The 14,201-nt window shown below is 36.9% G+C and overlaps 1 protein-coding gene across 2 annotated transcripts in view; it reads right to left on the reverse strand.

The window, feature by feature from the left end:
• The window catches only part of SRBD1 (S1 RNA binding domain 1), a 124,395-nt gene that overhangs the window by 51,642 nt on the left and 58,552 nt on the right, over positions 1 to 14,201 (reverse strand). For both annotated transcript variants that reach the window (XM_050972941.1, XM_009091259.4), the window contains exon 17: positions 11,905 to 11,996. In XM_050972941.1, coding sequence (XP_050828898.1) covers positions 11,905 to 11,996 — 92 coding nt within the window. The remainder of the gene's footprint in view (positions 1 to 11,904; positions 11,997 to 14,201) is intronic.

Raw genomic sequence — 14,201 nt, forward strand, 5'->3', positions numbered from 1 at the left:
ATATATAAAATAATCTATAAGCCCCTTCACTGCATCACAGCAGTAATGTATTCATCCACAGAGGTGTTTAGGTTGGACACACCTCTGGAGAACACGGGCTGCCTTCTCTAACACCCCTGCTGAAACAGGGTTTGCTGCAGCAGGGTGTCCCAGATCATGTCCAGCTGGGTGGAGACTTCACAACCTGCCTGATCAATCCATTCCAGTGCTGGCCACCCTAACAACAGATAAATGTTTTCTTGTGTCCAGATGGAATTTGCTGTGGTCCAATCTGCGCCCATTGCCTCTTGTTCTAACAGTGGGCTCTACTGACAAGGGTCTGCTGCTCTCCTTCAATCCCTCTCATCAGGTACTTAAAACCCTTTTCAAGATCCCCCTGAGCCTCCTCTAGGCAGAGCATTTCCAGGTTTTTTTGTTTTTCCTTGTATGAAAGGTGCCCCAGTCCTTAACCATCCTTGCAGCTTAATTTAATTAGCAACCATTACTACTGCAGGGTGTTAAAGGCTTCACAGCATTTCAGAAAAGGACTTGACTAAACATTTGTACCTGACGCCAAAACAGTAGCCAGAGATATGCAGGCTCCTCAAACCACAACTGCAAAGTTTATCAATTAAATGTTGCACTAGAGACTTCACTTTTAAAGATTTGCACTGTTAAATGCACAGTTAACACGAAGTTCACTGCTCGGTCATGCAAGACTTTTCATATCCTTTAATATCCATTTTAACATGCTGACAAAGGCACTTTGCTAGCTAGGCTCAGAAAGCACTGTGCTGGTGACATCTGATATGACTGCTTCTCTGATAGAGAAGTTCTGAATTCAAAGACAATCACGTATGCCTTCTTGTCAAAAAAAAAAAACCCACAAAAAGTTAATCAGTGTAAGTACACCAGTTATAACTTACATGAGTGCAGCTCACTGACAAAATGCTTTCCTTCAACAATAATTCATATTAATTACTTTGAAATACTAGTCACCCACCACCTGACAAAAGTGAAACAAAACACCAGTGAAAGTAGTATTGATCCAAACCAGGAAACATTTACAACAACATATTTCTTCTGAATGCACTGATGCCTGTGCACAGAGACTATATTTGTCCTTCAGCAACCATCACTAAACTCATTAAACTTCTTTAATACCCATACAGTGTTTTAGGGAATTTTTTTTTTAGTTCTACCTAATGGCAAAACTATTTCAAAAGTTACATTTTAGATAAGCTGAGAGCAAATACCTCTCACTGTCCACATCTCCTTCCATTATATGTCTTATAAAAACAGACAACCATATGGATAGGTTGATACAGGAATTTTCCAAGCACAGCTTTCTCTCGGGAACCTTCAATTAAAAAGTAAAATTTAGACTCTTTTTGTCATATTAGCTTGGTTGACAATGCTGTCATATTCCTAGGAGACTTTCAGTGGAGGCGTAGGACCTGATCCAGCAAAGCACTTCGGCACAGATGCATGTCAGAATTCCCACCGGAACAAGCACAACTATTCACACGCCTAAAGTTACAGAGCCATTTAAGTGCTTTCCTGGATCAGGCCTAACAGTTACAATATTGAAGCAGGAAGATCAGCTAACAGCCAGTTCCACAATTAAGGATGCAGCTCCTATGGTCAATACCAGCAGGAGAGCTGACCTACCTAACTTCCACTAAAGCCACAATTTCACTCCAGAACTTTTCCAATTAATAATAAAAGAGAGCACAGTAGGAAAAAGGAAAGAGTTGTCCACATACTCTCTAGGCAGAAATTCAGTCAAGATTAGCATCTACTGCCTCTTGTACAGCAAACCTGTTTATTTTTTGCTGGAGTAGTTGCACACTGCAATAGATGGATCTTTTCTGGAGGCAATGAGGCTCCACACTCTGGCCATTTGATCCAAGTGGCTGGACTCTCATAAAACAGGTACCATACTACTGAAATCATGACGGCTCTGCAGAAGTGTTAGGTCTACTACCATGGAGCAGTGACAGCAAAACCTGATGGTCTGGCATTTTCTTCTTGAAAACTCTATCAAGACTGTAAAATTTGTTTTTCATTTTCAACTGTCTTACACTGGGTACATTTTAGAGACCATGCAATTTTAGAAGACTAACAGTGAAAAAGGTAATGCATTCTTATCTCTGTAGATATTAAGGTATTCTTCACTTCTGCTCAAGCAAAAAAAAGATTACATGACATTATGACATGCAGGGCAAAATCAGAAAACCAGATTTCTCAAAAGTTATCAGCATGGCCACACATGAGAAGTTTGAGAGATGCTTCTATTAAAATATGCTACTCTAAGGAAAATGTGAAAAAAACCCTAATCAATATTAAAGAGGGTATTAAAATCAGGATGACATGACCCTCTATTAGAAAATCACTACAAGACTTGCACATCCCACAAATGCAAAGCTTGGAGTTGTGAATTAGGATGAAAATATTATTGCAACACTTGGAAAGGCAGTAACATACTGTGCTGCCTTTCAGTAAATTTATTTAAAATTTTAACACTTGAAGGGACAGAAAGGACAAGGTGGTCCTCTGACTTCAATGTAAATGTATTTCACACTGAAGTGCAATGAGAAATAAAGACTACAGCAACCATATTTACTGTAATCCTGTCTTGTCATTAGATAGGACATATTCTGCCATTTCATTAAAAAAGCAGTTTAACTGCTTGGAAGTCTCAATTCACTCCATACTTTGGTTATTTGACAAGACAAACCCAGCAGACAGTGGTGTGGCAGTGATGAAGATGCCATTGTGGTGGAAAAAAACATACATAAGAGCTGTTTGCACAGCTCATGCCAATCTCTGTGTCTGATCTTCATAGAAAGTGAGGAATTGCATTAAAATGCTTTGTTTCCTAATGGCTAATATGCAGATATGCCCTCATGAACTAGCAAACGTGCTAATTATGTGGCTACTCCTGTCTTAAAGATCAAATCCCTAATTTCAAATGCAGAAATTTAAAATTAAGACTATTTTCTTCAAACATATGTCACGTAACTTTGTTTCTCTAGTAATTTTTATAGCAAGCAGTAGCATTTTTCACACAAATCACAGGAGGGTTTTCACTCAGGAATACTGATAATAGTTTTCATACTAAAGACAGAAAAAACTTGCCACACTCAACAGTAAAGGGCCAAAACAACACTGCAGCCTTACCATTTCTCTGCATGGTACCTATACAAGGCCCAAGTCAGCTGTCAGCCTTGAAAAACTAGAATTAGTGCAAACTTCTTTGGCTACCTGCCTCCCTTCAGTAACAGAACAGGTATAAAGCAATCTTTAAGAACCAAATCAGACATGCAGACTATTCAGGGTGCAAGGGCAGCTGGAAATCTTGTCAACTAGATGAAATTTATTATGGTTTCAAGTATTGTGCCCTCTTTAGGGGCAGGCTGCCAACATCTGTATTCAGACAACTACGTATTGAAATGTCCTCTTTTTACATTGCTTTATGTAAGAGCCACACCACAAAGCAAGAGCTTTAAGGCTTAGGTAAGGAAAGTATGAATATGGAGAATGCTTATGAGTAGAAGAACAAAAAAATTTCAATTTCTTCCAGTTACAGTGGCATTCAAATATTGCTTAACACCGTAAGCAAAAGAACATTTTTGGCCAAAAGTCCAGGATGATGGCATTCCTCCTTTTAAGCACATCTTCACATATGTCTGAGTCAATAACTGTGACAACTTAGCTACCCCACATGAGTGGGAGCATTTGTTTTGGGCTTTGAAAAGACGTGAAGCTTCCAGATATGAAGGCAGTAGATAGTTTTATAAATGTTTTACAAATAAATATATGGCAACCGCAAGCTATTAAGCTATGAAGAGTTCACCTTCAATTTTGTCATAAATGAGAACATTCTGTATCTTTATTAAAAAAACTCAGTATTTCATTCTTGCTGAGACATGCTACTATAACACCCAAGTAACTCATCCACCCTCCTCTTTTAAATAACCTTCCCAACTCAAAAGTCTGGGTTGAAACTTCAACGTCAATGAAATTAAAAAAAAAATATCTTTAGGTAATCCGGGACTCACAAATGCAAAAGTAATTACTGTCAATATATCATAGCAGAGTAGATATGGAAACATTACAACTTTTTAAATCCTTTTATAAAGCCTATTATTGTGTTCAAGATCAATTACTCTCCATAAGTATCTGCAATAATGTTTATTCAGTGATCGATTGTTCAGGTTTCCTGAGTCCTGGAAGCCTTCTATCCTGTTGACCTGAATTTCACCCTCCTTACAAAGGATACAGTGAAATGTACAGTAGTCTTTTCATTAAGCATTCTTTCTCAGTAGGTCAGGATTTGTGACACAGTTTTGAATCCTCATATATCTTCTTGGTGGGTTTGAAGTATGCAATTTATTTTAAGCAACTGTTCAACAGCTGCATTTCATCCAAAGCTCTTCTGTAGCAAGTGAGCAGGTTTTTGTTTTAAAAAGGTTACATTTTAGTTTACTTTTAACTCCATAAAACTGATAATCTGTTATTTGCCTAAGATTAATGAAATAATGAATGACAATATTCTACCTATTTATTACCAAGAAATAAAACTTTAAAAGAAATGGGTTGAATACAACAAGCAAATTAGAAATATGTTTAAAGAGAAAAACTTGGACAAGTGAATATTACAATGCAGCTTTTTAAAGTCAGTATTTTTTCTTAGAAACACTCTCACAAACACTTTTCTCAAGCATTAGTAATTTCTGTATCACAGAACAGTACCCATTTTACCCAAGATGAGACAGGGGACCGTAAGCATTTAACTGAAGCCTCATGTGATTTTTTTGTCACAGAAATGAGTTAGTCTCAGAAGACAAAAAAAACTTTTCCCCATCTGTTCAGTTTAAAAGGCAGGTATCATCAATATCCTTTTCACATTCACACTGCTGATACTAACTGCATCACACTGCCATTGATTACTGTTACTGCTAAAAGTAAAAAATTACTTGAAGTTTAAATCTTACAAGAGCTTGTCATCTGTATCTTAGAAGAATTAGTCATTTGTATCAACAGCAAATATTAACCTTTTGTAAGTGACCAGAATGTTCTTTCTTATGCCTGTAGTAAGAAAAGCAGCTTTGCCAAATAACACATCAAATCCCAGTATTAAAAGGAAATCAGAACTCCTTGAATTGAAGAGCATCCTGGTGCTGGTCATTCCTCTAGCTCCATGCTTCAAAGCCTTCAAAAGAGAATACACAGGCACAACACAGGCACAGAGTTACACCAGAAGGGGGGAAGAGAATGGTTCTCATAGCTCTTCTATGCTAAGGGATAGCAGCTTGACCAGAGCATGTAAAACCTGCAGGCAGCAGGAGATCCAACTCCAGCTCACTCCTGAGCTCTACAGCTTCAGAGGAAATACAGTACCAGTAAGCAGGATGTCAGTGATTATACACCACCTCTCCCACATACCCTGAGGTCTACACAGGTTAGAAAACATTCGGTTCCTGTCTAGAACAAGAATAAAACTGCAAGACTACAAACATCTTTAACATCTGTGTAAAAGCCCATTCAGGATTGGGCTACTGGTTTGGGGTAATTCAAGCCCATTTTTCTATTTCTCAATATCCTGGTGCAGGCACGTGCTCATGCCCAACTGGGCAAGGCTTAGTCATTTCCAGACTATCTACAGTTAGAAACTGTTTTTTAAGATTTCCTATAGAACCCCACAGATTCCCTATAATTTCTGTTTGAATTGTAGAGCTAGCCCATGCCTTGTGATGAGCTTCTGCTCAATAGTAGGAACTGGGTTCTATGGGGAGACAACTAACAAGATCCTCTTGTTCCTATTACTAATTACTTATATTACTATTATTAATTAAGAATTATTGCTATTACTGTTATTTTAGTTTATTAATATTATTATCATTAACATATTCTATCTTTAACATCTTACTGCTATTCACCACCCTTTTTGCTTCTAACCACTGCATGTTCATCACCACAGTGTGGTTCTCTGTTCTCCATCCTTTCAAAAGTATAATTAAACTCATTTTAAATGCTATAGAACACAACAGATGAAAGATGAAATAGGATTTCATTTCACACTGCTCTAATTGCACGACACCCAATTTAACATTGGGCTGACAAAATGTTTTGATGCATGAGAATTTAGTGCTTACTTTCTCTTCTGAAAGCTTGTGGAACTTTCACCAATTCTCTCTAACTAGCTGTAGAAGAAAGCTCCCACTTAGACAGCAGTGTGAATGTTTTAACCGCAGGACTCAATAAAACAAAGTTTTTGAAAAATGACCTTCTCTCCTGAGTAGCCAAAGGGGAGCAGTGCTCTTTTAAGAAGATGAAGAAATTAGCTCAAGTAGACATCCAGGCACTATGTCCCACACATCTAATCATCAAATTGTTTTACTTTCCTTAAGATAAAGTCAAAAGAAATTACATTTTTTTCCAATCTTTACCTTCTACTTGCTGGCCAGTATGACAGCTCTGAACTCTGTGTCTCTAACAGGACCCCAGGGAATGGAACCCTGTAGCATAACAGTCTGAAAGTCCTAACAAGCCCTCAAAGCCTACAAGGCTTTCTTTTGCAAGGAAAAGTGCAAGTGGTGTGCTGAACTTTGAGAGTACAATAATGCAATGTGTTCTGCCCTGTGGAGAGGAGACAAGCAGATGGGATTTGACAATGCTAAGGCAAGCTGTGCTGTGTGACCTTTGGCTCTCTCAGATTCTTCCTTATCCTCAGAAAACATCCCTTAGAAACAACACAGTTTCCACATTGGATCGTACCCGTGTGTGCACCATGACACATGCTTGCCCTGTTAGCTTTCCAAATCTTCAAAAAGAGTAGCTTTAGGGAATATTTTATCTACCTTTGTTGCTTTCCTGAGTGACACAACTATGTGGTCTTGACAAAGCCCTAGTCCTTCACATCCAAGAGGAAAATGCACATTTCTTAGAGCTGTTACATTAGACAAGCCCAGGGATGCTGCTCTTCTTTCAGCATTTGAACACAGAACTACATATTAAATATCAAGTGTGTATGATTGCATAAGGTATGAAAATAAAATAGAGAGGTTTAGCATGAGATCTCTTCTAACAAGAGATGGTTAGAAGAGATCTAACCATCTCTTATGGTTATACAAACATAGCGTGTGAAAAAATAGCCTCTTTCTCCCCCTTTTATTTTACTTTATAAGTAGTGAAAGAAAGAAAAAATTGCTTATTTTTTTGAACAATCATCTCAAAAGGAAAGGTAATTCATCAATTCAATGAAATTAAGACATTTCTCATTTATATAACTGAGTGTGCATTGAAACCAGAGTAAAATCCCAGCATGACTCCTCCTTCATAGCAATTCTCTACCATCAGGCCACTGTTTCATTAGAATGCATCAGTTTCCTCTGATTTTTAGTTATTAAGCAACATTTATTTCATTATGTTGAAATAAAGGTGGAGAGGCAGCAGAAAAAAAATTCTTTGTGAGCACAAGCCAAACAATTGGTACATCCTTTATCTTCCTTATACTATGAAGAACAAAACCTCCACTAGCTGGCCATACCTTAAAAAGCTCCCAGGCATCCAGAAAATACATAAATTCACATTTCTGTGTGACAATCCTTCAGCATGAGTTTTATGTGCTTACACTTTCTATACACTTCATCTGTTCCTCCACAGTCTTCCCCTTTTGTCTGGCCAAACTTGCTCAAGCCAACAAGCATTTGCAACAAGGGGGTGTAGAAGTGGAGAAACAGTGAGAGAAGAAAAAAGAAAGCCTGGAAGAGTGTATATGTTGACACCTGTACTGACATCCTTCATTTTTTATCCCATAAAACTTATTTTTATTAGGAATACAGACTCTGCATCAGAAAATCAAACCTTAGGCAAAACTATATGGAACAGGACAGAAGGAAAGCAATGACATCAACTTTTGATGAAATCACTGAACTCCAGGATTCCCAGGCCCAGTGACAGCAACCAAACCCAGGCTGGCACAGACTGTCACAGAGCTTGTCTGTCTGAGGGAGGAATGCCTGTCACTACTGAGTTTAACTTATTTCTTCTACAAAGAATAACACACCAAGACAGTAATCTCATGTGCTCTGGCAATGAAAGGTAACCCGTGGCAAGTGAATTACTGCTAAAGTTGCAAGGGAAAGTACCATGCCCAGTAAACTGCTTCTAAGGGAAACTTGCATCCAGGCTTTGCATTGAAAAAAGGCACAAATCAATCTCAATCACAGAGACCCAGAGCAATCCAGGAGATTTTACAGGCAAGTTAAGTGCATAACTCCTACTTGAAGCTGTCATGAATAAAAACTAACCAAAGGCTAAACATGAAGTGGTGTACTGATGCTAGGTCAGGAAATCAAGAATTTTTTTAAAAAGAAGCAAAAATCTCAACAAATTAAATGAACAACCAAAAAAAATATGAATTTGACAGCTTTATGAAAACTCTACCAAATGAAGTATTTTAACTGCTGCTTCAAGAGGGTGGCCAGAGGACACATGCCAGGGCAGAAATAGAACTGCAGTCATCCACCCAGCCTCACAGCTCCCTCATTACCAATACCTCATTGCAGCCTCAGAGCTGGCAGTCACAGAGCCTTACTAGAGCACATACTAATAAACTTCACAAAGGTGATCAGCATTTCCAGCTTGCAAAGTACTCCTTCAATTGTCTCCGCTCTTCTCTACAAAACTTCCCACCCCAAATCTCAAGTGCGTCCTTGGGCACAGCTTTTGAGAAGAAGAATTCAAGGAAGCCTTGCACTCCCTTGTCTGTCAGACTGCAGGTTCCTTCAAAGCCCCTATTACTGAACTCCATGGCTTGCTCTCTAGGCAGAACCCTCCTAATCTGCTGCAGCTGAACTTCCTCAGCCTATCAAGTAGGAAATCCTTTTATTGCTCTGGCCTATAAGCCTCTTATCTCCTAATTCTGTGAGGCTGAGAAATAGCTGTTCTGCTCATTAATCCTACAATGACTGTCAGAAGGGGATATATACCTTCTCGCCCTACTCAAACACAAGTAACTAGGTTTCATCAAGCTCTTTACTATCTACTTAGCTGAGTCCCACTCCACAAGATTTTATAGGAATTGCAGTAGCAGTACAGTAGCTTCTGCACTTTCATGAAATATTCAGAACACTTCTAAAGTTGGAAAGAGCCTATTTAATTCCCTGTACTATAGGTAACAGAAAATTGTTTTTAAAAAAGCTTTTTTTTCTTTTTTAAGCAAGTGCAATTTTGGCTAAAAGTGCTGTATGGATGTTTATAAAGACTTTCCTCTACAGTCTGTATATACAGCATTGGTTTAAAAAGAGATCCTTCTCAATCATTTATTACAAACTTGTGTCATCCATGACCTTCAAAGACAGCTCAAAGGGGAAAAAAAAACCAACAGCTGAGACCTTGGATTAACTAATTAATCTTTAATTAGCACCCCCAAGAAATGATGAAGGTTGCTGGTTTTCCCCATATATAGGGCACTTAGCCAAGGAGAAACTATTAAGTTAATTTTTCCACCAGGATTGATATCTTCTATTTCTTTGTACAAAGCAAATACTGACTACAAACAGTTGCTAAACACCACTGCAAACATTCCAGATATGAGAAAGTCTTCATATAACATGTATTATTTAATATTTTACTTTTATGTACCCAATGGACAAACATAGGCCTATCTGTGTCATTCAAAAAACCTTCTATAAAGTTTTGTTGAGAAAAATGTTAAAGTGGCAAATAGTGTTAAGATCACAGATATCTCACGTCAGCTGTACCTTTTATTTTAACTATAAATGTCACACTTCATCATGCAGCTGTCAGCTTCTTTTAATGTACTAAATGCTATCATGTAAGCACAGAATCTGACATGATGTAAGACAACAATTAAAATAAAAAGCAAGTCAGCTTTGACACAATGTCACTTTTTGGTATGCTGCAAATTAAAGGAAAATTGAAACTATACAAGTAACCTAGTCAAGAAAAAAGTCTGAAAAAGCCTCAAACATCAGGTAATGTTTCCCTCTAATGTTATGTACGATTTTTACACTCAACTTCAAGAAAACATCTGTAGCTTTAGCACAGCTAATTACAAATTGACACCAAAAGATGTCAGGAAGAAAGCCCGAAATTTCAAGAATACCTTGATAGTTCTAGCTGTCTAGTTTCATAACAGACAACTTCCATGGAACTAAGCAATTATTTTTCAATTTCTATCCTACCCTTTTTCAATTTCTGTCCACTATGTAGGACTGCTGTGGCATGGTAAAATTGCTGATGCTTTTAAAACCAGACACAAGAGCACTTAAATTAAGGCTGATGAAAATCCTTGTAATAATGGAGCAATTATGAACTCTAGGTAATTAATACTTGAATTGAGCATATATTAAAACTTTGATTTCACTTCTCTGTATTTGATGCAGAACAATAAATAAAAGTGTCTGGAATGTAGAAAAATTAATTTTGGAGAAAATGAGAAACATGTACACCTGGAAAAGCATAATGTTAATAATTAGATTTCCTCCTTTTCAGGGTTTTTTGTTAATTTACATCAACTTTAAACCTATATTTAATACATCAGCACCTATTTTAATACATAAAAAATTGTGACCCAAGGGAAAGCTGGTGCTATCTGTCACAAACACAGAAATGTCACACGCCTAATATTTGCTCTGGCCATACCATGACACATATAAAACTCTGTGGCCCAGGGAAGAAATAGTCACGATGGAGTCTGTTCACAGGCAGGGAAAAGGGAGTCAAGCAAAAAGAAGCTAGAGACCTCTCCTGCAAATGGAAGGGCTGATACAGACATTCCAAGAACATTCCTGTAAAAACATTCACTTCAAACATCAAGTTAACACTTTCCCCTTTGTGGAAAGAGGAGGAAAGGGAAACACGGGGAATTCTACAAAGTTTTACCCCTGAATACCATGTCAGAATTCTTTTCTGCTGATCTATACCCTCCAAAGGATTTCCAGGCCAGTAACCTGCTAGAAAAACATTAAATCTAAGAACATTATAATTTTGACTGGAAAAGTTCTATACACGAGTGCTGCTGCATTTTCCAGTATGCTGTATTTGACTGAGTATGACAGCAAACTGCAGAAAAATTAAGAATAAAAAAATCCATAAGGTAGACTTAAAAAAAAATACAAAAAGACACACAATTAAAAATACATAAGTGAAGTAATACAAAAATAACTTCAAACCTACCCTTATAGCTGTATCTGAATAAAACAAATCCATGAGTAGAATCTGGTCACGGATGGAGCTGCTAGGAATTTGATCTTTAAAGACTACTCTTTAACCAAAAACTTAAAATTATAAAGTGGCAACACTTGTACATTTACAATTGCTGTGTTAGACCTCAGTGACATTTATGCTGAAGTACACAACTTTTTAAAAACAAAACCTAAACAGTATTTCCTGAAAACTGTATTCAGCTACATGAAAACTCCAGTGATCACAACAAATGCACAACTTCAAATTATCGGCTCTAGTTTTATATTGTTTTTTATATTGTTTTTCCAGCCTTTGAATGGTTTAATTATTGTTAGAGATATTTATGTACACACAGAGGAGAGGAGGGAAGGTCAAGCCCCTGTGAGCATGGACATGTGCAAATGTGAAAGTTCATGCAATTCACTGGTTCTGTTCATCACTATAAATTCTCCTGTACCAGCCTGTTGAAGGAATACATCCACAAGGATCTTTACATTACAGGCGTTAGTAGAAGATGGTGTCATTCACTTGCATGCCTAGGACTTCAAATGTGAAATGACAGAATAATTAAGGTTTAGAAACAAAATATCCAAAACTTTTTTCTACTTTTGACTATTATTTTATTTAAGAATATAAACAAAACAGGCTGAGAATTGAGACTTGAGCTCCATATTGAAATGTGATAAAATGAAATACTCTTCATACCTGCACTCCTTAGGTTAGGGTCTAGGTCTGGCATTTCCTTGGAAGCCTCTGGACTGACACTGTAGATCGATGCTCCCGCTTCACTGACAATGCTGAAAAATAAAACAGCAAATATGTAAAACAGACCACAGCTGAAAAATACACATGAAAGACTTTGCAAGTGACTTAACTGAATATTTGTATTTCTTTTTTTTTAAAGCATCAGGTTTGGAATAAACCAAATGCTCACAAAAGTATGTCAGTATAAAGGAAAATATCCCCATTTAAGCAAAAGCACCCCTCCCTGACCTGCAACATTCATTCTTTATCAATTCTGGCCTTATTATAAACACACACTGTGCATGATGTCAATCCCTGTCTCAATCTTTACAAGAGGAAAGAAAATTAATATAAGAAACAAGTGTTACCAGAAATAAATAGGCAAACCAGCTTCCATAAAAAAATTAAGCCTACCTGACAATTTCATTAAAAATACCTACATTCTAAAGTCTAACAAATCACTTGAATCCAAGCCATGAGCATGCACACACATTGCCTCAAGCCAGCTGCCCTAAAACACTAAAAAAGCCCCAACTTGATAGAGATTGAGTCACAGAGCTGCAGCTCCCTTCTCAGCAGCATTCAGTACCGTCTTCTCCCAGCTCCCACTGCCATCCCCAAAGAAAAACAGATTGCTTGTCTTTAGGAACTTAAACTTCAGTTCATTTCTCTACCATACATCTCAAACTCATTCAGTAATGATGATAAACTCAGCAATTCAAATCAAACACATAATTAAAAACCCTTCAAGTGCTCTAGTTCCACTCAAGAGAAAACTACAATCAAGTATTCACAGTCTAAGTTTATTTTCAGCTGTGAAATTCTGACACCACTGAATCAACAGTGTATTTCTTCAAATAACTTCAACAGAACTGGAATTTCAGGTTGATAATTATGGCATCACACAGCTACTGCTCTGGAGATTAATACTATCAGTTTCAGAACTATTTTTACTTTTACTATTCCACTTTTAAAATAACCTAATCTTTGCCATAAGGAGAGAAACCACAGTCCTTAAGAAACAGACCTTTCAGCAAAAATCCATAACTTTGCTTTATATTGTTTTAAAATTGGACTATAAATTTTCCTTTTAGGAACATTTATTAGGTCAAATTTTTACTTAAAGAAACTGATACCTAGAAACCACTCCCTTTAGAAAAAGCTGGAGAACAGCTCAGAGGTTAAATATATTCCCATTCGATGTTCCAAGCACAGTAACAGTAAATAGTATAAAATGCAAATACAAAATCTAAGAATTTCTTTTTGGTTTTTTGGGGTTTTTTTGGGGTTTTTTTGTTTGTTTTTTACAGATTCCCCTCTTCACCAATCAAAACTGCAATTTGGTGGAGTGCTGTACACACAAGTCGGATTTTAAAGTTACCCAAAACTCTTAAGAACAGTAGTACAAACAGACTGGATCTTTCAATAAATACATAGAATAAAATCTGCTATCTTTAAGATTAATGTAACTCCAGACCCATTCAAATGGAGAAAAAAGAACCTCAGACCAGGTAAATAGGGCAAGCGAAAACGAAACTATTTCATGATCTTTCAAAAAGATTCAGTATTATGAGCACTCCATCACTATAAATGACATTCATAAAACATTCCCATCACAGGGCTCAGAAGTAAGATCGTATCACAAAAACCTAACTGCTGAACATAAAGATGTTGACAGAAGACTCATAAAACTGATTTCTCTGATGAACAAGTAATTTAAAGAACAATGCAGCAGAACGTATTTCTTAACGTGTTCACACCTTATAAAGGCAGCATCTGGCAACCGTTCCCTTTCTGGATATTGCTTCCAAAAAACCACACATAAGCACACACTTTTAACAGCTTTTCACTAATCTCTCTTCAATCTTCGTATTCCAACAGATCCCAAACATTACTCCACATGCAATTTTTAAATTTAATACACTGATAATACAATTAATATAATTATTTAGATATATTATATATTAACATATAAGTAATATCATTTAAGATTTTTTTTTAAAAAATCAGTGTTTTGCAGTCATTTTTACAATGCTGTACTATAAACTGTACTACTAAACACAGCCTAATGCTTGATCCTCTCCTGGTATTTTCTGCAGTGAACAAACTGATTTGAACTTGATGGGAATTTTAACACACTTGATATTTTACTGTTTCTCATTAATACTACACTGATGATTTGCAGAAGCAGAAGGATTGCACCAACACGGCCATTCTGTGGTAATATATGACTTGTGCCAAATTTTAAGGTAGGCAGT

The sequence above is a fragment of the Serinus canaria genome, chromosome 3, assembly GCF_022539315.1.
Source record: "Serinus canaria isolate serCan28SL12 chromosome 3, serCan2020, whole genome shotgun sequence".
NCBI lineage: Eukaryota > Metazoa > Chordata > Aves > Passeriformes > Fringillidae > Serinus > Serinus canaria.